Below are 26,553 nucleotides of genomic sequence, written 5' to 3' on the forward strand. Positions count from 1 at the left end.
CTTTTTTCTTTTTTTTAAGGGAAGCAGTAGGAAGTAAGATTTTTCTTTTAATTAATTTATTAATTTATCTTTGGCTGCGTTGGGTCTTCATTGCTGCACGCAGGCTTTCTCTAGTTGTGGCGAGCGGGGGCTACTCTTTGTTGCGGTGCGCAGGCTTCTCCTTGCGGTGGCTTCTCTTGTTGCGGAGCATGGGCTCTAGGTGCTCAGGCTTTGGTAGTTGTGGCGCATGGGCTTCAGTAGTTGTGGCTCGTGGGCTCTAGGGCGCAGGCTCAGTAGTTGTGGCGCACGGGCTTAGTTGCTCCGCGGCATGTGGGATCTTCCCGGACCAGGGCTCGAACCCGTGTCCCCTGCATTGGCAGGCGGATTCTTAACCACTGCGCCACCAGGGAAGCCCACCATATTCTCTTTTGCAGATTCCCTTTGACCCAGCGATTCTAACTTACTTGAACAAGATACCTTTCCCCGTCGGTTCTTTGGAACTTGGTCTGCAGAGGGCTAGATTAGAAAGTTCCTTCCACCCCCAGGCTCTTTCTCTATTTCTCCTGTGGTCTAGTATCAGGAGAGGGCATGAGGGAGGCTTCACTCCAAAGGGGAAATGAGATTTTATGTGTTCTCAGTGTCTGGACATAGTGTTTGTAACTGTCACTATTTGTCATTTTCTTATATCAGAGTTACGCTTTAAAGTGTGCTGGAAAATTGAACTAGTTGCTGGGTAATCTTCATGACTGCCCTTGGATTATCAGTTAGTCTCTGTTGCTGTATCTTACATAGAATTTTCTCCCTACTTACCTAATGGCGAAACCTGTTTGAAGGCTTTTGAAATTGTGTACTTCATGGGTCTGGCAGATAGTAGGTACCTTGTGAAAAATGAGAAAACTGATGGCTGAGGAGAGCTTTTCCAGAATTAGCCTCCTTTGTTTGCCTCAGTGTCTTTGACATTCATCTCTCACAGCTGGTTCCTGAAGGAAGCACAGTTCTCAATTTCTTCCTTCTTTAGGTGTTCCAAAAACAAGTAGTTTCATTTAGTGGAAAATAGCAGAGAATAGGAGAAATTACAAAGGTAGAGAAATTACAAAGCTTAGGGAAGTTTCTGAACTCCTGGGTCCTGGTCCCTGGTGCATCCTCACCCCTTGGCTGAGGTGTGCCCTGGATGGGTTCCTTCCCTTCTCCTCCCCAGGTGCTTTCACCTCACCTGCTTCCTGACTAGCCAGTCATCGCGAATCCTGTAAAGTAGCAGGTGCCCAGCCCGCAAGTGTGGCATTTGAAGGCGGCCTCAGGAGCGTCTGGTGGTCTGTTTCTTCTTAAAAATGAAGAGCAGTCAAATAATTGGCTGTCAGGAGCCACGGGCCCCAGGACTGCTGAGGCCAGGTGATCTGGGGCAGGCCGTGCGTTCTTCCCTTGTTTGTTTAATGACCACCTGTAGGATCCTGTCTCGCTAAATAAGTTAGCATTTCAGGAAGAAATAAGCTGTGACCAACTGCATACGCAGGTGCACTTGCAAATGCTCATCCTTTCGCTGTGCTGCACTCAGCTCTCTCCCTCCCTCCCGCACCTTATTCTGAACTTCATATTAATGGAAAGAAAGAAACTCTTCTTGTCCTTCTAATGCATACTGCACAGGGACTCAGAGCAAGGGAACCTTACCTGGATTACACTAGTCAAAGAAATTGTTTTATGACGGCCCTGTTAAGTATATAAATAGAAATTAATGCAAAAATCCTGCAACCCCTTTCATATCAGATAGCTCCTGCTCCAGCTGTGATGGGAACTATCAAGCCAGTTACCTCAGCTGGAAATGTGCTTGATAGAAACGCTGCTTTCTGTTCATTGGAGAAGAGCTCAGTCTGCTAGTGTATTTGAAGCAAGTTTAATTCCTTCAGATAGGTTCTGTATCCTTACTAATGACAGCTGTTTCACAAAGGGAAAGGTAACACATCTTTTTACTACAGATGAGCTTTTGTTGGGATCTATACTTTTTTGTGGTGTGAAAATGGATTCAGTAAATGCTGGGGTGCCTGCGTAGCTATATGGAAAAAAGTGGAATCCTGTTTTATCCAAAGTAAATTCCAGATCAAAGATTTAATGTGAAAAAGTGAAACCACAAAGTACCAGAGAAAGCATGAGATAGTTTTGCTATAATCTCAAAGTAGGGAATATTTTTCTAAGTATGAAATAAAATTTAGAAGCCATAAAAGAAGGAATTGATAGATTTGACTGCTAAAAATTAGAGATTTCTGCATGACCTACAAAAAAGCATAAAGGCCAAAGATAAATGACAAACTAGGAAAAAGTATTTCTAACACGTGACAAATAATGCACTAATATCCATAATATATAAAGACTTCCAAAAAGCCAATGAGAAAAAGATGACAGTCCTGTAGAGAAATGGTTTCAGGACATGAACAGATGGTTCATAGGAAAGGAAATACAATTGGACTTTCAATGCATGAAAAAAAGTTTAATTTTTCTCATGATTAAGTACAAATCAATGTGTTTTTTAAACTATCAGATTGGCAAAACAATCAAAAAGTTTGATAACACTCTGAGTTCTTAAGGGTATAAGGGACAAACACTCCTGTATCTTGTTAGCAGACAGGTAGGTTAGTCAGCCTCTTGTGAGCACTTTGTCTTATCTCTGAAACTTATAGATGCACATAAGCTTTGACCCAGCAATTCCATATTTGGGAATTTATCTTACAGGTATTACATATTGCACATGTATGCAAATAAATATGCCTAAGGATATTCTTAGCTGCTTTGTTCACACAGGCAAGATTGGAAACAAGCCGAATGTACAAAAGAGAACAGTTTAATTTATGGTCCACTGTGTAGTGAAATAAATACATTGCAGCCATTGAGAAGAACTAGGCAGCTCTAGGGATATTTATCGATATCTATAGAATTAAGCAAAAAGTAAATATCAGTGGGAACATTAAATTAAAAAAAAAAAAAGAAACGTATCTGACGTAAACGTGCCCACGCATAGAACAGACTCCCTGGAAGGCCAGAGTGGGTGAGTGGTGCTTGGCGCTGGGGAGGGCAGTGCTGCTGAGGGCCGGGCTGCACCAGCCTCCTCCTCACTCTCCTGTTGTCTCCGGGAGTTTGTACCACGTACACTTACTACCTAGTTTTAAAAAACAATTGATAAGAAACGTGTTATGGATGCATCACTAGAAATATGCAGACATTTAAAACAATATTGCTTAAATCACGTGGTGCCTTACTCAGTTTCAAATACTGTCCATAATAGGAGTTTTGCATTAATCAAAAAAGTTAATAAATATAATATTTCCAGAGATGATTGTGTTACCATTTAAATATGATTTTGAAAAATATTTATTACAATATAATGTCAAGTGGATACAAAATGTTTTCAGTATAATTCCATGTATGTAAATCTGTACTATAGGAAGGAAAAATGAAAGAAGGTTAAAAGTGCTTGTCTCTGGAGAGGTTACAGGTTTTTTCTGTAATTTCCAAATGTGCAACATATAAGAACATGGACTGCTCTTATAGGCAGAAAACAGAATAAGGACATTTAAAATTGAAATGAAAAATATCTCTGGTCTCGAAGTTCAGGGCCCACAGTGAACACTTGCTCATCAGCCTCTCTATGCAGTTCTTTCTAAGTTGGGAGTGGTTTTCTGGGGCTGCCTATGGGTCGGTCCTGCTGGGTGCTCGTGGGGGTGTGACAGCAGTGACAGCCCTGGGGCCCTGGGCCACTGCAGGGCGGCTCCTGGGGAAGAGTTGAGACCCGGTGGCCAGGCTGTTCCTCCAGTAACAGGGCTCCTGCGTTCTGCACGGGCTTGCAGCTCCGTGACCTTGAGCAGAGGGACTCATCTGCCCTTTGAACTCTCTGTGACTCCGAGGCTTTATAAAGTACATTTTCCTTTTTTCTGTGTTATAAAAGTACACATGTGCATTATTAAAAATTTAACCAAAGTAACAGTGATGAAATACTTATCATTCTGAAATAACCTTTGTTACTTTGATGTGCATTTATCTAGATATTTTTTGTTAGGTATATATTTTTGGTTGTATATTTATGATCATAGGATCATAGCATACACATTTGTATTGTGTACATATTGGTTTGATACCTGTTTTTCTGCCACTTCCTCCTAGGTCATAAAGTATTTTAGACACTTGGTGCCATATGACTGTGTAGTTTTATTGACCTATTAACAAACTACTGTATCATGATTGAATAGTTCTGTGTCCTTTGGTACGTAGGATCAAGACTTCAAATCCCGAAAGAGCTTTGTCCTCAACATGACTTGCAGGTTCTGCTGGCAGCTTCCAGAAACCGACTACGAGTGCTCCAGCTCCACCAGCTGCATGGCGGTGTCCTGCCCGCGGCAGCGCTACACCGCCAACTGCACCGTGCGGGACCATGTCCACTGCCTCGGTAGGTTGGCAGTTAAGGAAATCTGTGAGCAAGATATTTTTCTCTAGGCTTATTTATGGACCTGTAACCAGAAACTTGAGAATTAAATTTTAATTGTTTCGTCAGAAATATTTATTAGCACTATTTTTAGTTATGCCAGTTCTATTTTAAAATGTAATATTTGATAAAACAAAAAATGTATAAGGTATAAAGCATAGTGTATAGTTGAGTTTCACCCAAATTAACAACTAAAGCAGCGTGATGCCATTGAAACTACCAGAGTGTGTTTCCTGCACCCAGTTACCCTGCCTCTTCTTCAGAGGTAACCACCCTTTTGGATTTTCTTATCATCTCACTTCCTTTTCTTTAAATTTTTTGTAGTTCTATCACATGAATATACTAGAATATAGTGTGGTAAATTATTCAGTAGTGCATGTTTTAGAATTGTATAATATAGACTGTTTATGGTCTTCTGAGACCGTCTTTCAACATCATGGCTCTAAGATTCTTCCATTTGTCTTCTCTTATTACTATTTTTTTTTACTTCTGTATAATAACTTGTAAGATTGTATCATAGTTTATCCTTTCTCCACTGTATTTGGATTATTTACAGTTTTTTTCCTTACAAATTGCGCTGCTGTTAAAGCTTTTGTCCATGTCTCCTGGTTGCACATGTGCAGGAGTTTGTCTGGCATACACTCTCTTGCGTGTGTTATTTTCCAGGACGGTTGTATCCGTTTACATTCCCACCAGTGGTACACAACTGTTCGTGATGATCCACATCCTCTCCAATACTTGTTATCCCTATGTTTTGTTTTTTTTTTCTTACCGGCTTCTAGGAATTCTTTTATATTTTGGGTAGTAACCTTTTGGTGTCCCTAACATCCTCTCCCAGATTTTAACTACCCCCCCCCAGCCCCTTTCTTTTGGTATCTTTTGAACAGAACTTTAAATTTTTAGTTAGTTGAAGTTTTTAGTCTTTCAGAGTTAGCCCTTTTTTGTTGTAAGAAATCTTTCCCTACTCCAGATTCATAATTTCCTGTGCGTTCTTTTAAAAGTTGTAAATGTGGCCTTTCACGTTTAGGTCTCTAGTCCCCTGGGGTTGGTTTGGTGTATGGTGTAAGGTGGATTCAGTCTCACTTTTTCCAGCTGGAACAGCCCAGTGTCCCAGGACTCACAGGCGGTCTGTGGGCCCGCTCCCTTCCCGGTGCCTGGTTTGTCTGTCTCAGCCCCACGTTACCCATGTTTTCACAGCAGGTGGGGTGTTTTACCTTCTTCAAGCTCTGATCCTCACAAAACTGATTTAAATGTCGAGTCTGTGCTCATAGACAGTCAGGGCTTTCTTTTTACCATTCGTTGTAGTGAACATTTACTTTTGTAAAGAAAGTTGACTTTTTAGATTGTAAATCACAAGGCCGCTAGTTATAATTTAGTCTGTGTGAGAGTATTTTTATACCCGTGTTTTTATGTGGAGTGTTTTCCCTTTTTTAAGGTAACCGTACTTTTCCGAAAATGCTGTATTGCAACTGGACTGGCGGTTATAAGTGGTCTACTGCTCTGGCTCTGAGGTAAGCTCTGTTTCTAGTAAGTCGGATGCCATTTGGATTTCGTTGGGGTTGGTGGGCTCTTCCAAACTCCTCCTCCATCCACTCAGATCCTGCCATGTGTTAGGTAGACCATGGGGACAGCACTGTGGGGGGTTATTTAGGTGGTCAGACCAGTACCCTCGTGGAATTTAATGGCCCGTTGCTGGTTTTCCTCCCAAGATGCCTGCACATTCTAGAGGTGACTGTAGTCATTACTAGAGATCATTAGAACCAGTCAGTGGTTCCCATCCTGAGTGTACTGTGAATTAGTAAAATGACATATACTTTAAAGTTGGTAGCTTTATGATGTATATCTTTAATTTTCAGTAATTTTCTTCTTTATTACAAAAAATAATACATGCTCAGTACTGAAAACTGGAAAAAAATGAAAATGACAAAGAGAAACGTTGAAAATCACTTATAATTCCACCATTCAAACATAATTATAGACTTACAATTTTTACATAAAAATTTGCTTGTATTAGTTAAACTTTTCAACAGTTTGAAAAGAAAATTGTACCAGTTCTTCCCACCGGAGGGAAGGGCAGGTGGGGTGCTGGTTAAATGATTCCCTGATTAGGAAGGTGGGCATCCACTGTTGGAGGTTTAGGGTAAGAGTCTGAGGTGGCCTGTGGCCTGTGGTGAGACGTGGGCGGGGCTTCTCAGCTTTGTCATTGTTGACGTTTGGGCCACAAATTCTCTGCTGTGGGGCGTCCTGTGCGGAGCAGGATGTTCAGTAGCATCTCTGGACTCCATTTACTGGGTGTTAGCAGTCTCCCCAACCCCCGCTGAAGCTGTGAGAATCAAAAATGCCTCCAGGGGTGGCCGAGTGGCCCCTTGTCGGGAACCACTGCGTCAGGGTTTGGGCTGGGGAAGAGGAGGATCCTGCTGGCAGGAAGGCACAGCTGGAAAGTGAAAGACGGGTCCACGGTAGAAAATTAGATGCAACGACAGTGAGATTTGGTGACGCCCAGCGTCTTTGTCAGCAGTGGTTCACATTCAAACTAACAGCCGACTTTCTGCTTTTCAACAAACTTTATTTTGGAATAATTTTAGATTTACAGAAAAGTTGCAAAGCTAGAGAGTTCCTGTACACCCTTCACCCAGCTTCCCCAACATTGTTGACATCTTAAATTACCATGGCACATTTAATAGCTGATTTTTTAAAAATAAGAATAATTTTCTTCTCTGGGCTCAACATGGTTTCTTTGAGAATATTCACGGTGAATGTGATAACGCCCAGTGTTTGCTTCTTGGTACTTGGGGTGAGGGATTGGAAGGGTGTAGATGAAGCAGGGATGGACACGTGTTGATAACTATTGGAGCTGGGTCATGGGTGCTGTTCTCTTTCTTTTTACCTTTTTTTTTTTTTTTAAGTACCTGATTATTACTTTTTTAAAAAATTTTTTATTTATTTATTTATTTTTGGCTGTGTTGGGTCTTCGTTTCTGTGCGAGGGCTTTCTCTAGTTGCGGCAAGCGGGGGCCACTCTTCATCGCGATGCGCGGGCCTCTCACTATCGCGGCCTCTCTTGTTGCGGAGCACAGGCTCCAGACGCGCAGGCTCAGTAGTTGTGGCTCACGGGCCCATTTGCTCCGCGGCATGTGGGATCTTCCCAGACCAGGGCTCGAACCTGTGTCCCCGGCATTGGCAGGCAGACTCTCAACCACTGCGCCACTAGGGAAGCCCCCTTTTTACTTTTATATGTTTGGAATTTTTCATAATAAAAACTTTAAAAGAAATACAATGAGAAGTTGTCCGAATATTGTTAGATCTTAGAATTTGAAGGAACCTTAAAAGTCATTTATTCTGAACATGAAATTTTTAAAGATGGGTGACTGACAGTGTTCACGACTTGATCTGAGCGGCCAGGTGGTGTTGGCTGCCTGGCGATGCCACCTTCGACCACCACGTTCCTGCACTGTTTGTAGGACTAGCCCCACTTTGCTCTCCTGGATGTGCCATTTCAAGGTTAAAAAAGCAACAAGCTCGATTTTCTTGAAAAGAGAAACATTAGATTTCATTACAGCTAAAAATTGTGTTTACTTTTGACAATTAAACGGTCTTGTTGCCCATGATTTTTTAGTGTTGTACATTTGTGAGATAGTCAGTGTGTCCTGATTAAGGGACCTTAATTTGATTTGAGGCCCTTTCCCACATGTGAGTTAGCGGTTACTGAGGCACAGTAACGCAGGCACAGTCGGGGGGCCGTTGATGGACTCCAGGCCTGTTTGCTGTTGCAGCATCACCCTTGGTGGGTTTGGAGCGGACCGCTTCTACCTGGGCCAGTGGCGAGAAGGCCTCGGCAAGCTCTTCAGCTTCGGGGGCCTGGGAATATGGACGCTGCTCGACGTCCTGCTCATTGGAGTCGGCTACGTGGGACCAGCGGATGGCTCTTTGTACATTTAGCTGCAGTTGCGCGCTTCAGAGAGGAGCAGTGCTTAGAAAACGGCCTCTTCCCTGTAGGAGTCCATGTGCCGTGAATGGTGTATGTGTATGTTTTTAATGTACAGCATCTGTACTTTGCCTGCCTTGATGAAGGTAAAATAAAAAACACTGAACTATGTTTATCTGGAATTCGTTTTTATTTGCCTGAAGCCTATTTTTTTTTCTGTGAAAAAATTTAAACTTACTTAAACTAGAAGAGCAACCTGTGCAGCGACTGAAAATCTGTTCAATTCGTAGACTTGAGTTTTATATTGCTTACCTCAAACTGTGCCACATGTATCTCCAGCCTGAGTGTCATCTGCCGTAAAAAGCTTTTCAGCTATAATTGCAGGAAGTGGGAAGTGTTATTCTTTATTATTCTTTAGCTAAATAAAATTATCTACCTGAATTTCAGTCATCTCTGAGTTTTGCAGTGTAATGTCTGTGTAGTCTGGTCTTCATATATGACTGTTTGAAGTAAACTGCAGAAATTTTGTGTCTGGTTCCTGTGATTGGAATTTTGTTAGTAATATAAAATGTTGCAAGAGTACTGGAAAATTAATAAAACTACAAGTTACTTTAAAAATTTTGCAGACTTCTTCCTGTTATTTTTTTATATTAAAACATAATCTTGAATAATCCTAGCAACTTTTATTATTGAGAAGTAAAATGTTTATTTTTCAGGGCATTACTCCGTTCTAATAGATATATTCATAATTGGCTGGCTCATTAACACACAGTGGAAGTGTTAAAAAACGTGTTGGTGTGATAAATGGTCTTGAGTCTTTGTAAGATCTGTTGTAGACCCTTTCTTGGAAAGAAAAACATTTATTAATCCAAAAATATTTTTAATTAACTTTTTTTAATTCAAGTATAGTTGATTTACAGTGTTTCAGACTGATTCAGTTATGTTTATATGTATATATATATATATATACACATATATGTATGTGTATTTTTTCATATTCTTTTCCATTGTAGGTTATAAGATATTGAATATAGTTTGCTGTGCTATACAGTAGGTCCTTGTTGGTTATCTCTTTTATATATAGTAGTGTGTGTATGTTAGTCCCAAATTTCCAATTTATCTCTCCCCACCTTTCTGCTTTGGTAACCATAAGTTTGTTTTCTATGTCTGTGAGTCTATTTGTTTTGTAAATAAGTTCGTTTGTATGATTTTTTTAGATTCCACATGTAAGTGATATTGTATGATGTTTGTCTTTCTCTGTCTGACTTACTTCACTTAGAATGATAATCTCTAGGTCCATCCATGTTGCTGCAAATGGCATTATTTCATTTTTTTTTATGGCTGAGTAATATTCCATTGGATATATGTACCACATCTTCTTTATCCATTCCTCCATCAACGGACACTTAGCTATTGTAAATAGTGCTGCTATGAACTTGGCTATTGTATATAGTGCTGCTGTGAACATTGGGGTACATGTATCTTTCCAAATCAGGGTTTTCATCTTTCTGGTCATATGCCCAGGAGTGGGATTGCTGGATCATATGGTAACTCAATCTTTAGTTTTTTAAGGATGCTCCATACCATACTGTTCTCCATAGTGGCTGCACCAATTTATATTCCCACCAACAGTGCAAGAGGGTTCTCTTTTCTCCACACCCTCTCCAGCATTTATTATTTGTAGACTTTTTGATGATAGCCATTCTGACCGGTGTGAGGTGATACGTCATTGTAGTTTTCATTTGCATTTCTCTAATAATTAGTGATGTTGAGAATCTTTTTATGTGCCTGTTGGCCATCTGTTTGTCTTCTTTGGAGAAATGACTATTTAGGACTTCTGCCCATTTTTTTGATTGGGTTGTTTCATTTTTTGATATTGAACTGTATAAGCTGTTTGTATATTGTGGAAAATATATACCTTGTTGGTTGCATCCTTTACAAATATTTTCTCCCAGTCCGTAGGTTGCCTTTTGGTTTTGTTTATGGTTTCCTTTGCTGTGCAAAAGCTTTTAAGTTTATTTAGGTCTGTTTTGTTTATTTTTGCTTTTGCTTCCATTACTTTAGGAGTAATTCCAAAAAAATATTGCTACAATTTATGTCAAAGAGTGTTCTGCCTATGTTTTCCTCTAGGAGTTTTATAGTATCTGATCTTACATTTAGGTCTTTAATCCATTTTGAGTTTATTTTTTGTGTATGGTGTTGGAGAATGTTCTGATTTCATTCTTTTACATGTAGCTGTCCAGTTTTCCCAGGACCACTTATTGAAGAGACTGTCTTTTTTTTTCATTGTATATTTTTGCCTCCTTTGTTGTAGATTAACTGACCATAAGTGCAGGGGTTTATTTCTGGGCTTTCTATCCTGTTCCATTGATCTATGTGTCTGTTTTTGTGTTCAGTACCATACTGTTTTAATGACTGTAGCTTTGTAGCAAGTCAGGGAGCGTGATTCCTCCAGCTCCATTCTTCTTTCTTAAGATTGTTTTGGCTACTTGTTCTAGTTCTGTGAAAAATGCCATTGGTAATTTGATAGGGATTTCATTGAATGTATAGATTGCCTTGGGTAGTATAGTCATTTCAACAGTATTGATTCTGACAATCCAAGAACATGGTATATCTTTTCATCTGTTTGTGTGGTCTTCCATTTCTTTCATCAGCATCTTACAGTTTTCGGAGTATGGGTCTTTTGCCTCCTTAGGTAGGTTTATTCCTAGGTATTTTATTCTTTTTGATGTGATGATAAGTGGGATTGTTTCCTGAATTTCTCTTTCTGATATTTCATTGTTAGTGTATGGAAATGCAGCAGATTTCTGTGTATTAATTTTGTATCCTGCATCTTTACCAAACTTATTGATGAGCTCTAGTAGTTTTCTGGTAGCATCTTTAGAATTTTCTGTATATAGATCATGTCATCTGCAAACAGTGACAGTTTTCCTTCTTTTCCGATTTGGAATCCTTTTATTTCTTCTTCTTCTCTGATTACTGTGGTGAGAACTTCCAAAACTATGTTGAATAAAAGTAGTGAGAGTGGACATCCTTGTCTTGTTCCTGATCTTAGAGGGAATGCTTTCAGTTTTTCACCATTGAGAATGATGTTAGCTGTGTGTTTGTCATATATGGTCTTTATCATGTTGAGGTATGTTCCCTCTATGCCCACTTTCTGGTGAGTTATTATCATAAATGGATGTTGAATTTTGTCAGAAGCTTTTTTGCATCTATTGAGATGATCATATGTTTTTTATTCTTCAGTTTGTTAATAGGGTGTATCACGTTGACTGATTTGTGGGTATTGAAAAATCCTTGCATCTGACGGATGAATCCCACTTGATATGTTGTATCATGCTTTTTAATATGTTGTTGAATTCTTTTTGCTAGTATTTTGTTGAGGATTTTTGCGTCTATGTTCATCAGTGATACCGGCCTGTAATTTTTTGTGTGTGCGTGGTATCTTTGGTTTTGGTATCAGGGTGATGTTGGCCTCATATAATGTGTTTGGCCGCGTTCCTTCCTCTGCAATTTTTTGGAATAGTTTCAGAAGGATAGGTGTTAACTCTTCTCTAAATGTTTGGTAGAATTCACCTGTGAAGCCATCTAGTCCTGGTCTTTTGTTTGTTGGGAGTTTTTAAATCACAGATTCAATTTCAGTACTTGTGATTGGTCTGTTCATATTTTCTATTTCTTCCTGGTTCAGTCTTGGGAGGTTGTACCTTTCTAAGAATTTGTTCATTACTTCTAGGTTGTCCATTTTATTGACATACAGTTGTTTGTAGTAGTCTCTCATGATCCTTTGTATTTCTGTGGTGTCAGTTGTAACTTTTCTCCTTTTTTGTTTTTGATTTTATTAATGTGGGCCCTCTCCCTTTTTTCTTGATGAGTCTAGCTAAAGGTTCATCAATTTTGTTTCTCTTTTCAAAGAAGCAGCTTTTAGTTTTGTTGATCTTTTCTATTTTTTTTTAATCTGTATTTCATTTATTTCTGCTCTGATCTTTATGATTTCTTTTACTAAGTTTGGGTTTTGTTTTTCTTTCTCTAGTTGCTTTAGGTGTAAGGTTAGGTTGTTTACTTGAGATTTTTCTTGTTTCCTGAGGTAAGCTGGTAACACTATAAACTTCCCTGTTAGAACTGCTTTTGCTGTGTCTCATAGGTTTTGGATTATTGTGGTTTCCTTTTTGTGTGTCCCTAGGTATTTTTTGATTTCCTCTTTGATTTCTTCAGTGATCCACTGGTTGTTTAGTAGCATATTGTTTAGCTTCCACGTGTTTGTGTTTTTTGCAAGTTTTTTCTTGTGGTTGAGTTCTAGCCTCATAGCGTTGTGGTCGGAAAAGATGGCTGATATTCAATTTTCTTGAATTTACCGAGGCTTGCTTTGTGACTCAGTATATGATCTATCCTGGAGAATGTTCCATGTGCAGTTGAAAAGAATGTGTATTCTCTTGGTTTTTGGTGGAGTGCTCTATAAATATCAGTTAAGTCCATCTGGTCTAATGTGTCATTTGAGGCCTGTGTTTCCTTATTGATTTTCTGTCTGGATGATCTGTCCATTGATGAAAGTGGGGTGTTAAAGTCCCCCACTATTATTATGTTACTGTCAGTTTCTCCCTTCATGGCTGTTAGCATTTGCTTTATTGAGGTGCTCCTGTGTTGGTTGTATATATACTTACAATTGTTGTATCTTCTTTTTGGATTGATCCCTTGATCATTATGTAGTGTCCTTCCTTGTCTCTTGTAACAGTCTTTATTTTAAAGTCTATTTTGTCTGATAGGAGTATTGCTACTCCAGCATTCTTGTGATTTCCATTTGCATGGAATAGCTTTTTCCATCCCCTCACTTTCAGTCTGTATGTGTCTCTAGGTCTGAAGTGGTTCTCTTGTAGACAGCATATATACGGGTCTTGTTTCTGTATCCATTCAGTCTATTTCTTTTGGTTGGAACATTTAGTCCCTTTACATTTAAGGTTATTATTGATATGTATTTTATTTTCATTAATTGTTTTGGATTTGTAGGTCTTTTTGAGTTTTAATAACAATTTCCCTAGACACATTTACAAATTTTTAACATTTTCCCCTTAAAATTGGGTATCTGAGTGTTACTTTTTAAACATCTGTGTCAGTAGCCAGCAGACTTAACCAGACCATCAGATCTTTAGCTATAAAATATTTTTTGAGAATATCTCCATAAATCTCAGGTGACAAAAACATGTTTCTTCACCAGAATAAATTACAGTTTACCTGAAAAAGGAACTGAATTATTTGGTGCAATAACTTGCCCTTTAGGAATCAAGAATCTTGTCTGTGCAGGTGTGTGTTGGTCTGGTTGAGTAGCAGTTCCAGCTCTGGCCACTAGGTGGGGCATCCCCATTACTGTTGCTTTCCCATCATATTCCCAGAAACAGCCAGTCCTGACTTGTTTTTTCCCCCGGGAACCTGAGCCTGGGCACAGAGCAGGGCTGCACTTCCAGGTGGGCAGCCCAGTTTGCACGGGACTTTCTTTTCTAAAGACAGCACACTTCCTTACCCGACATGGGTACATGAGACTCTTGGCTGAGCTGGTATTTCTTTAGAGGAGGACCTGTTCCTGCCAGGAAGCAGCCCCTTTGCTAATTATGATAAAGATTTCCCCAGAATCCCCTCAGTACTCGGCTCCACGTAGAAGAGGATCTCCACTGCTGTGCTCCCACACAAGGAGGAGCGGGGGAGTGATGGGAATTGCTGGCTGTTCCTGGTGTTCATGGGAGAGGTATGTATCTTGACCGTTGACCATCTGTATGCTTTATGGCCTGAGTTAAACAACGAAACTCCAGCATTTGAAAGGCGAAAGCTGAAATGATTCTGAATCCACAAGAGGAGATGGATGAACTTGTTCCTAAATCCTAAGGAAGTTTTTATATGGTGATAGTCTTTGGAACCTAAAGGATGTAAGCAAATGGGGATTCTTCCTATCAAGGATTTGATGGAGCTGATGGCCTCAGAGAGCTAGCAGGAAGATGAAGAGATTCCCAAATTTATGAGTGAGGAACTCACATGTGTCCCTAAAAGGAAGTGTAACAGAACTACATGTTCAAAGGGCACCAGAGAGGGTGCATGTAATCTCTAGCCAATTCCATGAGCCTCTGCTGGCAGCAAACTGTCTTGTTTGGGTCTGACCTTTAGGCTCTATTCCTGTGTGCTGGGAGCTCAGATCAGAGGCTGTGAGATGGGGAAGCTTGTCACAGGCTGGGAACCGTATTAGTCACCAACCTCTGTTGACGGTTCTCTGGAAATTGAGAATTTATCACTGCCGCATGCTGTGTGTCATTACTTTGTCTTATGAATGGCTGCCTTGCTTTGTCAGCATTCTTCTTCCACTTGCCCCAGTAACTCCTGGTGGGCAGGTGCTGTGTTATTTATTTCTCCCCCGTCGTCCCCAGCACAGTGTTGTGCACACAGTGGCCCTCATATTTGCTGAGTGAGTTAATGCCATGGGTGTCTTGCAGGTACTGAAGCACCTGAGTGGGACTCTGGGCCCTGGCAGTTGAGGTGGCTGCAGGGTGGTAATATACAGAAATTGGCTCTAACTAAATATTGGCCGTAGCACCACGTGAATCCGATTCCTGCAGATTGCTGGGGAGCAACTGGTTTATGGTGCTTATAAAAAGAGATTTTTAAAAGGTTTTATGCTTCAGGATTTAAAAATGTAAAATTGTCTTCTCTGTGCCACACAACTTTGTTTCCCTATACTTTTTAAATACTTTGTGCCAGAATTGAATTTATTTTTGGCACATCATCAAGTAAGGAATTTGCAAGTGATTCTAATTCATCCCGTAAGCAATGAGTGGAAAACAGCTCTCCTTTTCAAATACATCAGGAGAGCTTAAAAATGCAGGCGGATTCCTTCACTCACGCTCTCAAGCTTCCCCTCTGTCCAGGCCATAGCGTGTGAAGTGTCACAAGGATATTAGAGGGTTTGCAACTTGGTATAAATTCTTGGATTTAAAGTATTGAAATTATCTTCTATAAACATGCTTTTATGTGAAATGAAGCCTTGATTGAGACACTTGGGCGTCATTTACTAAGAGGCTCCAGGAGAGCAGGACTCTGGTTCTCTGCTGTACCCCAGCTGTGAGAGCCCACAGTAGGTAGGCACACAGTAGGTGCACAGTGACTATTTGTTCGATGAATGAATAATGGGGAATCTCCTGGAGTAAGCTAAAGACCTACATGTATTGCTAAGAGTTTCTGGGTAGAGTGGAGAGAGCAGCTGGGTCACAACATCTCCCTTTTCAAACACTCAGTGACATGAACACAGTAGTTAAACTGGAGCCTCCTTACCACAAAGAACAAGCAAACGAATAAGCCCAGCAGCAAACAAGGAAAAAGGCAACCAAATAAAAATCATCTAAAAATGACAAGAGAAGAAAAAAGATTATTGCTCAGGTGTGCTAGGCTACTCCTGCAAATGGTCTTGGTGAGTCAGCAAAATCCAGGAACTCTGACTCACAAGAGTGACTAGTTGGGAGAAGAGGGATATCCTTATCTTTTCCTGTTACTTCAGGGGGTGGGGTGTGTGAAAAGGGCTGTTGAGGAGAAACTGATGAGAGGACTGACTCTGATGGAAGTGGGGGTTTCATGCTGAGCCAGAGAACGGATCCAGAGCCCAGGATGGCCCCCAGGGGTCATGACATCACCTCCTACCCAGGGGACAGGAAACGTTGCTGGGGACACTTTGAAAACCTTAGTGAAGAGGCCGGAGACCAGATATTCTAGCAAAAATAGTCTCAGTTGAGCTCTTCCCTGCCTTGCCTCTGGCTATCACGCTCCCGAACATTCAGTAGGACGCAAAATAACAGCTTTCAAACTGCTCAGAGAGAAAAAATAAATAGGGTAATTTGCTCACCCGATATCATGAAGTTGCCCACACAAGAGAACACAATAAAAAGAAATGACATTGCTTCACACCCACCAGAATGACTAACAGGAAAGAGAGACAATAACAAGAATTAGGATATGGAAAAATTGGAACCCTCATACACTGCTGGTGGGAATGGAAAATGATGCAGCCACTTTGGAAAACAGTGGCAGTTCTTAAAAGTTTTCAAACATAGAGTTACTGTTTTTGACTCAGCAATTCTAGATATATGCCCAAGAAAAATGAAAATATATGTACACACAGAAACTTGTTCATAGCAACAATATCCATAATAGTCAAAAGTGGAAACAAGCCAAATATCCATCAACTGATGCGTTAACAAAATGTGGTCTATCAATACAATATAACAGTATTTGGTCATAAAAAGGAAGTATTGATACATGCTAAAACATGGATAAACCTCAAAAACTTGATGCTAAGTGGAAAGGTCAGGTATATTTTAGGCTGGTGAACTTTATGGTATGTAAATTATCTCAGTAAAGCTCAACAATTGGCACAGCAACTGTGTATACTATTGCAGGGGGAATGGAAGAACACAGAAGAAATAGAGGAAGGAACATAGGCTTCAAAAAAAGAGGAAGAGCCCATCTTGAAGAAAACATGACCCAGGAAATAGAAGAAAAGCCCCTGCAAATTTTTTGTGCTATAGAGCACGTAAGTGTATTCCTTTGTTCAGCAAATAGATGCTGTGGTGCTAGTATATGACATGCACCATTCTGGGCATTGGAGATAGAGCAGGGAGCAAGTTCTTCCTGTCCCAGAGCTTCCATTCTTGGGTATAAATGTGTAAGTACAAGGCAATTGATTCCATTGGACCTCTTCTGTCATGGAAGGGATATTGATTCATCCTCATGGAATAGACACATACTCTGGATGTGGATTTGTCTCCCTAGCCTTGTTTACTGCTTCACACAAGATTGCTTCTGCTCAAAGAACTCATTTCACAGCAAAACACATGGGGCACCAAGTGTGAGGTCATGCTCAGAAAGGGAAAAATGGCCCCAGTAATAGCCAGGCTGTGATTTTTAACCTCTAAATATAAAAAATGCTCAGAATACAAGCCATACTCCTCCCTACCGCTTTTTCTCCCCCCAGGTTCTTAAGGTGGAAGCTTGGGTCATTGATTTGAGACACTTGTCTTTTTCTAATACAAGTATTTAATGCTATAAATTTCCCTCTAAACTTGTGTACATCTCATGAATTCCATTGTGTACAATTAAAAATATTTTATAATTCTTCCTTCAACTTCCTCTTTGACCCAAGGATTATTTTTAAATGTACTGTTTAGCTTCCAAATATTTGGGAATTTTCAAGATATATTTTTGTAGTTTCTAGTTGAATTTCATTGTGGTCAGAGAATAAAATTTGTATTCTAATTTTAAAAAACTTGTTGGTTTGCTTTATGGCTCAAAATATGGTCTGTCATGCTGAATATCATGTGTACTTGAAAAAAGTGTGTACTGTTCCAGGTAATGTGTTTTATAAATGTCAATTAGATCAAGTTGGTTGGTAGTATTTTTCAGCATTTTTATATATTTACAAATATTCTATCCACTTGTTCTGTCAATTAGTGACAGAAGAGTGTTGTAGTCTCCAACTATAATGATGGGTTTTATTTCTAATTTCAGTTCTATCAATTTTTGCTTATGTATTCTAATACTTTGCTGTTACATATATGCATTTAGGATTGTGATAACTTTATAAGTGTCATAAAATATGCATAACACAAAATTTACCATTTTAACCACTTTAAGTGTACAGTTCAGTGGCATTAAGTACATTTACATTGTTGTGCAACTCTCACCACAATCCAGAACTTTTGCATCTTCCCAAAATGAAATTCTGTGCCCATTAAACAACTCCTTATTCTCCCCCTTCCCTGCCAAACACCATTCTATCCTCATGTAATACGGAGCATACAGTATTTGTCATTTTGTGACTTACCATTATGTCTTCAAAGTTCATCCATGTTGTAACATGTGTCAGAATTCATTCCTTTTTAAGGCTGTATAATATTCCGTTGTTTGTCCAGTCATCTGTTGATGGAAATTTGGGTTGTTTATGCCTTTTGGCTATTGTGAATAATGCTGCTGTGAACACTAGTATACAGACATCTGTTTGAATCCCTGTTTGAATTATTTTGGATATATGCCCAGAAGTGGGATTGTTGGATCATATGGTAGTTCTGTGTTTAATTTTTGAGGAATGTGTGATGTTTTCTTGATGAATTGACCCCTTTATTATCATGCAATGTTCCTCTTTATCCCTGGTAATATTCTTTGTTTTGAAGTCTACTTTTCTGATATTAATATAGCCACTATTATACTAATGTTATACTATTTATTATTAGTGTTTGCTTAGTATATCTTCTTCCATCCTTTTACTTTTATAACATATCCATGTCTTTATATTTAATTGAATTCCTTCTAGATGCATATGTTGGGTTTTGATTTTTCATCTAATCTGACAATCTCTGCCTTTTAATTGGGGATTTTAGACCATTTACATTTAATATCACTAGTGATAGAATTGGATTTAAGTCTACCAGTTTGTTAGTTGTTTACATTTGTTCCATCTGTTCCTTGTCTTCTTTTTCATATTTTCCTGCCTGCTTTTGGATTAGTTGAATTAAAAAAAATTATTTTCAGCCATTTTTCCCCAAATATTTTTTTCAGATTCATACTCTTTCTCCTCTTTCTCTGAGACTCCAGTGATACAAATGTTAGATTTTTTGGTTATTGTCCCACAGGTTCCTGAGACACTGTTCTTCTTTTTTTTTTTTAAGTCTATTTTCTCTCTGTTGTTCAGATTGGAAATTTCTATTGATTGGTCTTTGTGTTCTCTGATTCTTTCCTCTACCATCTCCAATTTACTGTTGAGCCTGTCCAGAGAGTTTTTAATTTCAATTATCATACTTTTTAGTTATATAATTTCCCTTTCGTTCTTTTTTTATATCTTATATTTATTTGTTGTAATCTTCCTATTCTTTATTTAAGAGTGTACATAATTGCTTATTGAAGCATTTTTATCATGGCTGCTTTAAATCCTTGTCAGGTTAATTCCAACCTCCAAGTAATCTCAGTGTTGGTGCCTTTTGATTATCTTTTCTCATTCAGGTTGTGATTGCCCCAGTTCTTGGTGTGGCAAGTAAATTTGTACCCTGGGCATTTCTGGTATTGTGTTGCGAGACCTGTTTGATCTTTTTCCTGTTTAAATCCTTTATCTTTCTGGGTGTAGCGTGCAGGTCCAGCTCGGGGTGCATGCAAAGCTTCCTGTGGGGCTTTTTTGACTCCTCCCTGACAGTGGAGCGTTGGCTCATCGCCTTGTTGCAGGTGGATGTAACCTAATCCCAGGACCCCTTGTAGGACAAGCTGCTGTGATACGAACTACCTGTAGAGGGTCATGTGGCAGGGAGCAGTGGGCAGCCTGTAGGAGCTGAGGGCCTCAGTCCTATAACTGCAAGGAATTGAATTCTTCCAACAACCATGTGAGTTTGGAAGAAGGCCCCAAGATCCAGAAAGGAGCACAGCCCCACTGGCACTTGATTGCAGCCTGGTGAGGGCCTGAAACAGAGAATCCAGCTAAGCCACCCCAGACTCCTGATCCACGTGTGTTGTTTTAAACTATCCACATTTACAGCCACAGAAAACTGACTCGCCCTTTCTGCTCTTTCTCATTCCTCATGTTCCAGGTTTCCTTCCATTGTCATTTCCTTTCTGTTTGAAGAACTTCCTTTAGCATTTTTTTTTCTTCAGTAGAGCAGGTCTGCTGACAACAAATTTCTTAGGTTTCCTTCATCTGAGAATTTCACCTTCATCCCTGAAACAGTTTTGCTGAATATAGAATTCTGGGTGACAGCTTTTTTCTCTCACACTTGAAAAATGCTTCCTTCTGGCATTCATGATTTTTAATGAGAAACATGCTGTCATAGGAATAGTTTTACTGTTCACATCAGGTAGCACATCATTTTTTTCTGGTGGCTTTCAAGATTTTTCCTTTGTCTTTAGTTTTCAGAAATTTAATTATGATGTATCCAGGCATGGATTTCTTTGGGTTTATCCTGTTTAGGGTTTGCTTCTTCAAATTTGGTAAGATTTCAGTCATTATTTCTTTAAATATTTTTTCAGCATTACACTCATTCTTCTCTCCCGCTGGGTCTCTGATGACATGAATGTTAGATTATTTTGTTATTGTCCCACATGTTTCTGAGATTCTATTCATTTTCAAAATCTATTCTCCCTCTGTTGAAATCAGATAATTTCAATTTTTCTGTCTTCAGGTTCATTGATTCTTTCTGATGTCGTATCCCCCTGCTGTTCAGCCCATTCATTGAGTTTTTAAATTTCACTTATTTTTCATTTCTCAAGTTTTTATTGGTTCTTCTTAAGTCTTTTTCTTTGCCTAGAGTTTCTGTTTTTTCTCTTTTCTCAGTGTTAGTGTCTGTTTGGGAACATTTTTATGAGAGCTTCTATAAAATTCTCATCAGGTGATTATAGCATCTGTATCATCTTGATGTTGACGTCTGCTGATTGTTTTTTCCCATTTGAGTTGAGATTTTCTGGGTCTCAGTATGATGAGTAATTGTGGAATGTGCCAGGACAAATTGTGAGTTTATGAGATTCTGGTTTGCATTTCAATCTGCTTTTAGCAGGCGCTCAGCCTGTTTAGGTTCCAAGTGCATGGCCTGGCACACTTCTGTGGGCCATGCTTCAGACGCCAGTGTGGTTTGCAGTGCTGTCCTGCCCAGCCATGTGCTGCCCAGAGGCCAGCCTGAAACGAGAGCAGCATTTGACCTTGAGTTCAGTTCTCCAGTCTTCTGATGTGTTCATTCTGGTTGGTCATGCATGGGCTGCTTAGGGGTCTGCCCAGGACTTCATGCACAGATTTAAGTATCCCTGTCTCCTGCTCTGTTCTCTCTGTAATCCTCACCCCCTCTGATGGGGGGGAGCAGGTGCTGCCTCCTTTTTCCTGTTTGCTTAGTGCACGTGGGGCTGTCACAGTCTCTGCAGCTGATGTGCTACTTGGTGGGGAGGAGACTACTTGTGTGCTGGCGTTTGCTTAGTGCAGAGCCGAAATGGTAATGGGGACCCCTCCACAGTGTGTGCAGTGCGGGGGGGTATGGAGTGGGAGCTGCGCCTCTGCTCATATTAGTGTGGGACAGAATGGTCGACAGGGTTCACCCCAGAGTCTGCCCACAGTCCCATTGTGCTATTGGAAAGCAGGGGTGGTCACAGGGCTCCCCCTCAGTCTCCACGGCCCTACCCCACTGGGGAGGGGGGCCTCCTGGTCAGCGTAGGGCAGGGATGGTCACAGGGCTCTGCCTGCTATCCCTGTGGCTACAGTGTTGGGTAGGGGTGGGGGATGGAGTAGCTTTTTTGAGGTTTCATCTGGAGTAGAGTGGGTTCCATCCTGCAGGGCTGCCCGTTATCAAGGCTTTGGGCCAGAGAGAAGAGGCTTTCCTTGGAGCTTGTTGGTCTGTGCTTGCTGGCATTTCTGGGTTGTGGACCCCTCCAGCTCTCGGGCGAGAATCTGTAGGAGGAACGCCCTGCCTGCTTGGTCTTCAAGTCAAGGTCCCTGCCGCCCACCTTCTCTTCTGCACCCCTCAGAGTCTTCTGCCAGCTGCTCTGTGTATCTGTGGAGAGTTTTGTTTGCAAACAGTATGAGGAATAGGGTGAAATGTGTATTTTGTCTGGAATTCACAGAAGCTGTGGCTTATCTTTCATTGTGACTTAAAGTAAGAAAAGTCTTCTGTAGTTAACCTCCATTTTTGCCATTTCTGGTGACCCACATTTCTTTGTTGACTAATTTTCTCTCTGTCATCATATCCATGTAATAAAGAGTAAGTCTCCATTTTTGATGTTGGGCTATCTCCAACTTTCAAGCCCCACTCCTTTCTTCCCTTTTGGCTCCACATCTGGGGAAAAGCCAGTAAGATAATGATGAGAAAACCTGGTTACTCGCTCCAGAAGTGCCAGCAGGAAGTTCACAGTGTGTGAGCCCCAGCCCGAGGGCCTGAGCCCTTTCCTCAGCCAGCGTCACTGGCCCTGCACTGCTCTTGCCATTTGGCCTGGCTGGCTGGCCCCTGCCCTCCTCTCCTCAGGAAAGCTCACGGGTAATAAATCTTCCCATATCTTCTTGGTGCCCGTGGCCTTACGAGTCTCAACATCTCAGCTCTCCCACCTCCGTGGGGTGACCGTCAGACACTCCTTCTGCCCCAAGGACTCTGTTAACATTTCTTGTAATGCATGTCTGCTGTCAGTGAATTCTATAAGCTGTTGTTTGTTTGAAAATGTCATTGTTTTCCCATAATTTTTGACAGATATTTGCACTGAGTGTAGAACTCTGAGTTGACGGGTTTTCCTTTCAGCCACTGTGTTGTCTTTGCCCTGCACGGTTTCTGATCAGAAGTGTCCTGTAACTCTTATCTTTGCTCCTCTGTGTGTAATGTTCCCTCTTTCCTCCGGCTGCCTTCAAGCTTTTCTTTCTGTTTTCTTTAAAACAGTTTTTTTCCTCCAGTTTTATTGAGATATAATAGACATACAGCACTGTATAAGTTTAAGGTATATGGAATAATGATTTGACCTACACACACACCGTGAAATGATGACCACTGTAAGTGTGGTGAACATCCATCATCTCATATAAATACAAAATAAAAGAAAAAGATAAAAATTTTTCTTGTGATTGACGACTCAGGATTTACTCTCTTAGCAACTTTCGTTTATAACGTAAGCAGCGTTACTTCTAGTCATCACATTGTAAAGCTTTTTTTCTTCTCATCTTTCAGCAGGTAGACCATGATGTGTATAGGTGTATGTGGGCCTTTTTCTGGTTGGTGTTGAGTTTTCTTTTTCTTTTTTTTTTTTTTTGGTATTTATTCCTTTTAGAGTCCTCTGTATTCTTAGAGCTGTGGTTTAATGTTTATCCTTATTTTTGGAAAATTCTTGACTGTGACCTTCTTCAAATAGTTCTTCTCTTCAAATTCTCCCTCTTCTTCTGTCACTCCAGTTACGTGTATGTTCGACCATCTGGCGGTTCCTACAGGCCTGGAGTGCTCTGATTTGCTTTCACCACGTTATTATCCTTGTGTTTCAGTTCACTTAATTTCTATTGACCCATGCTCAAGCTGGTTGATTTTTCCAAAGTGATATTCATTCTACTCGTGTGCCTGTCACAAGAATTTTCCATTTCTGACATCATATAGTTTATTTCTAGCATTTCTGTTTTACTCTTTCTTATAGTTTTTATCTCTCTGGTGAAATTTCCCTACAGTTTCAATTATCTGGGTCATCAAATCTATTTCCATTGATTGCTTTATCTCTAGATTGTTTTCTCTTACTTATTTTTTATTTTTTTGAAACTAATTTTTTTGATTGTATGCTAGACCTCATGTGTACAAGGACAGTACAGACAGAGGTAAACTGTATTCACACCTATGCTAGCATGCCTCTTCTGTCTTGGTTTTAGTGTGTGACGTTGAGTCAATTTAGTTAGGGGTTGAGCTGGATTTAGGTTTTGTTGTTTCATTGCTACTGTCAGTGCAGCTAAGGCTTCTACTTTCTCTAAATGTGGATGCTTTTCCCTTGTGCTTACGGGGGTGCTGAGGTTCCAGGTGGTTTTTCTCAGTGATTCTGACGCTTCCTTCACCTGTAGATGTTCCTGCATTTCTGTGCGACCGAGGAGAGCTCTTGCCTCTTCTTCAGGGATAGAGGGCCACTACTTGTTTCTCAGCACGAAGTTTATGGTGAGAGGGGGATTCCTCTGATGTCTTGGTCCAGCTCATTCTTAGATCCTAAATCTCAGTGTGGGGCTTCCTGCCCCTCTTTCCCGTGGCAACCCAAATCTGCCTTGTATCTGTGTTGATTCTGGACAGGAGTTTCCTGCTCCTCCTCCCTCTGCCTGGTATTGATCTAAGGTCCTGGGCCCTAACTGGTTTCTTGTCTTTCCTCAGAAGTAGGACATTTTACTCCTGCAGTAGTAATGGGTCTTTCCCTGTGTCCTTGGGGCAAGAGGTTTCTAACTTCTCTCCCAGAGGCAGATGGGTTTTGCCTCTCTGTCTTCGAAAGCAATGGATTTTTACCTGTGCCCTGTGGGTAGGAGGCTTTGGTGCCCTTCCCTCAGTTCATAGGAGGGATGGATCCGGGAAAGGGGTGGGTCCGTGCCCATCCTTCCCCGGCTCCTGCCCTGCTCCTAGTATTTCCCTTGCGAGCACTCTTGCTGGATGCCTCAGCTGTTCCAAACGTACACGCAAGCCCACACTTGGCCTTTAAAGATTTGCTAACGTTTTAGCTGAGATCTCCATCCCCCAAGGCAGCCCCGTGTTTCTCCTGGTCTTCGCATAAGGGAACAGGTAGCAGCCATGTTTCCCCTGGAGGCTCTGCCCCTCCTTTGGAAATCACCGTATTTGGTTGCCACGCAACCTCACATCTCTAATAGATTCAAGATAGATGATAATTTTTGTAGACCTCCAGATTTTTCTCATTCTCATTCTCTACTTCCTACATGGAAGCAGAAATTAGATGTTTTAAATCAAAATTACAAACTCGCCTTCATTTATCTGCATTTATCAAGAACATTGCATGAATTTTTTTCCAATTATAAAATGACTTTCAAAGAGTTTCCCAGCCATATTTAGAAGCTAAAAGCTGTGAATGATCTGCTTTTCTTCTTATTTTGTAACCTAGTAACCAACATTATTAATGAATATCAAAGTTAAGTTTTTTTCCCTTTGAAAAAATTTGAGTCAACATATAGAAGGTTAACTTTTTTCTCTTTTCTTTGGAAATTCTTGAGTTACAGGCAGACCTCATTTTATCGTGCTTTGCTTTAGTGCACTTTGCAGTTACTGCATTTTTTAATAAACTGGAGGTTTCTGGCAACCCTGCGTCATCAGATGATGGTGAGCATTTTTTTAGCAATGAAGTATTTTTAATTAAGGTATGTACATTGTTTTTTTAGACATACTGCTATTGCACACTTAAGAGACTACAGTAGAGGGTAAACATAACTTTTATGTGCACTGGGAAATCAAATAATCATGTGACTCTCTTTATTGCAATATTTGCTTCATTGCGGTGGTCTGAAATTGAACCTGCAATATCTCTGAGGTCGGTTGTATGCCGACATCTTCTTTTAAATTTATATAAACTGTCTGTAACCAATTAGGACAGTATCTCCTGTGGACTGTAATACACCTTATGATCTGATTAATTTTTCCTTTGTGTTAGGTCTGTTTATCTGGGCTGGTCAGTTCTGCAATGTGGACATAATGACAGAACATTTCTGTGATTATTTAATGTGCCAGCTTCTGTGGGTGTGTAACTAATCACTTCAGAGCTTAGTGACATAAAACAACCACTTACTTTAACAGGTACTGTGGATTGGAAGTTTGGGCAAGGCACAGCAGAACGGTTTGTCTGTCCTGTCTGCCAGTGGGACTCAACAGTGGGGACCAGAGCCACCTGGGGGCTCGTTCTCACACCTGGTGGGTCCTCTCCACAAGTCACTCCGGGTGGTCTCTGAGGGTCTTTCCTACAGCGTGGAGGTTGGCCGCATGGACCTGGGTTCCCTGTCCTGACCTGGCTCTGAAGCCATCAGCATCATGTCCACCACAGTCCACTCACTGAGTCAGTGACGGGCCCCTCAACATCTGGGGAACAGAGATAAATGCAGCTCTTATTAGGGGAGTGGGAAGGTTCAGGAGAAAAGCATGTAAAACTATAATATTTTGGTGGACATTTTTAGAAAATATAATCTCCTGCAATTCATTTCCAAAGTCGTTCAAGAGATGAGGGAAAAGGGAAGGAAAAGAAGTTGTGTGGGAGCTGGCTGCAGTGACTCTGGTGCCCCTTCAGAGCACCTCAGAATTCGCTAGTTCCTGGTTCGTTGTGGCTAGGAGGGGACAATTTCTAGTTATTCCTTTGTTTGCAATATTGAGAAGCGTCTCTGTTAGTAGACTTTCCACTTTGTGTTTTTAAGCACTGGTTAGCCGTGTCCCTTTTAGGGCCACGCCGATTGCTTTCCTCATCTACAGCTTTGCATCTCCTAGCCCTTCCACAGGTGGATGGTTGGAGGAGGCCAGAGAGCCTACATATTGACCCCCTTCACCCATTTCCCCCACCCTCCAACCCCCCGTCCCCTCTAGCAACCACCATTACGTTCTTTGTATCTATGAGTTTTATTTTGTTTGTTCATTTATTTTGTTTTTTAGATTCCACATGTAAGTGAAATCACAGTATTTTCTTTTTCTCATTTAGTGTAATTCTCTTGAGGTCCATCCATA

At 40.6% G+C, this 26,553-nt stretch overlaps 1 protein-coding gene across 19 annotated transcripts in view; it reads left to right on the forward strand.

Annotated features, from left to right (window-relative positions):
* The window catches only part of TM2D3 (TM2 domain containing 3), a 187,458-nt gene that overhangs the window by 3,056 nt on the left and 157,849 nt on the right, over positions 1-26,553 (forward strand). For 15 of the 19 annotated variants that reach the window (XR_014260302.1, XR_014260303.1, XR_014260304.1 and 12 more), the window contains 2 exons: positions 4,234-4,408; positions 5,880-5,955. Coding sequence is in view for 11 of the 19 variants with exons in the window: in XM_082448828.1 (XP_082304954.1) it covers positions 4,234-4,408; positions 5,880-5,955 (251 nt within the window). In the remaining 8 variants the exon portion in view is untranslated. Of the gene's footprint in view, positions 1-4,233; positions 4,409-5,879; positions 5,956-7,803; positions 8,134-8,216; positions 8,540-16,791; positions 26,476-26,553 lie in introns of those variants that run through there. The other 4 variants (XM_082448830.1, XM_082448822.1, XM_082448825.1 and 1 more) reach the window with 3 other exon arrangements.

This window comes from Balaenoptera physalus, assembly GCF_965194825.1.
Source record: "Balaenoptera physalus genome assembly, chromosome: 2".
In the NCBI taxonomy this organism is placed as follows: domain Eukaryota; kingdom Metazoa; phylum Chordata; class Mammalia; order Artiodactyla; family Balaenopteridae; genus Balaenoptera; species Balaenoptera physalus.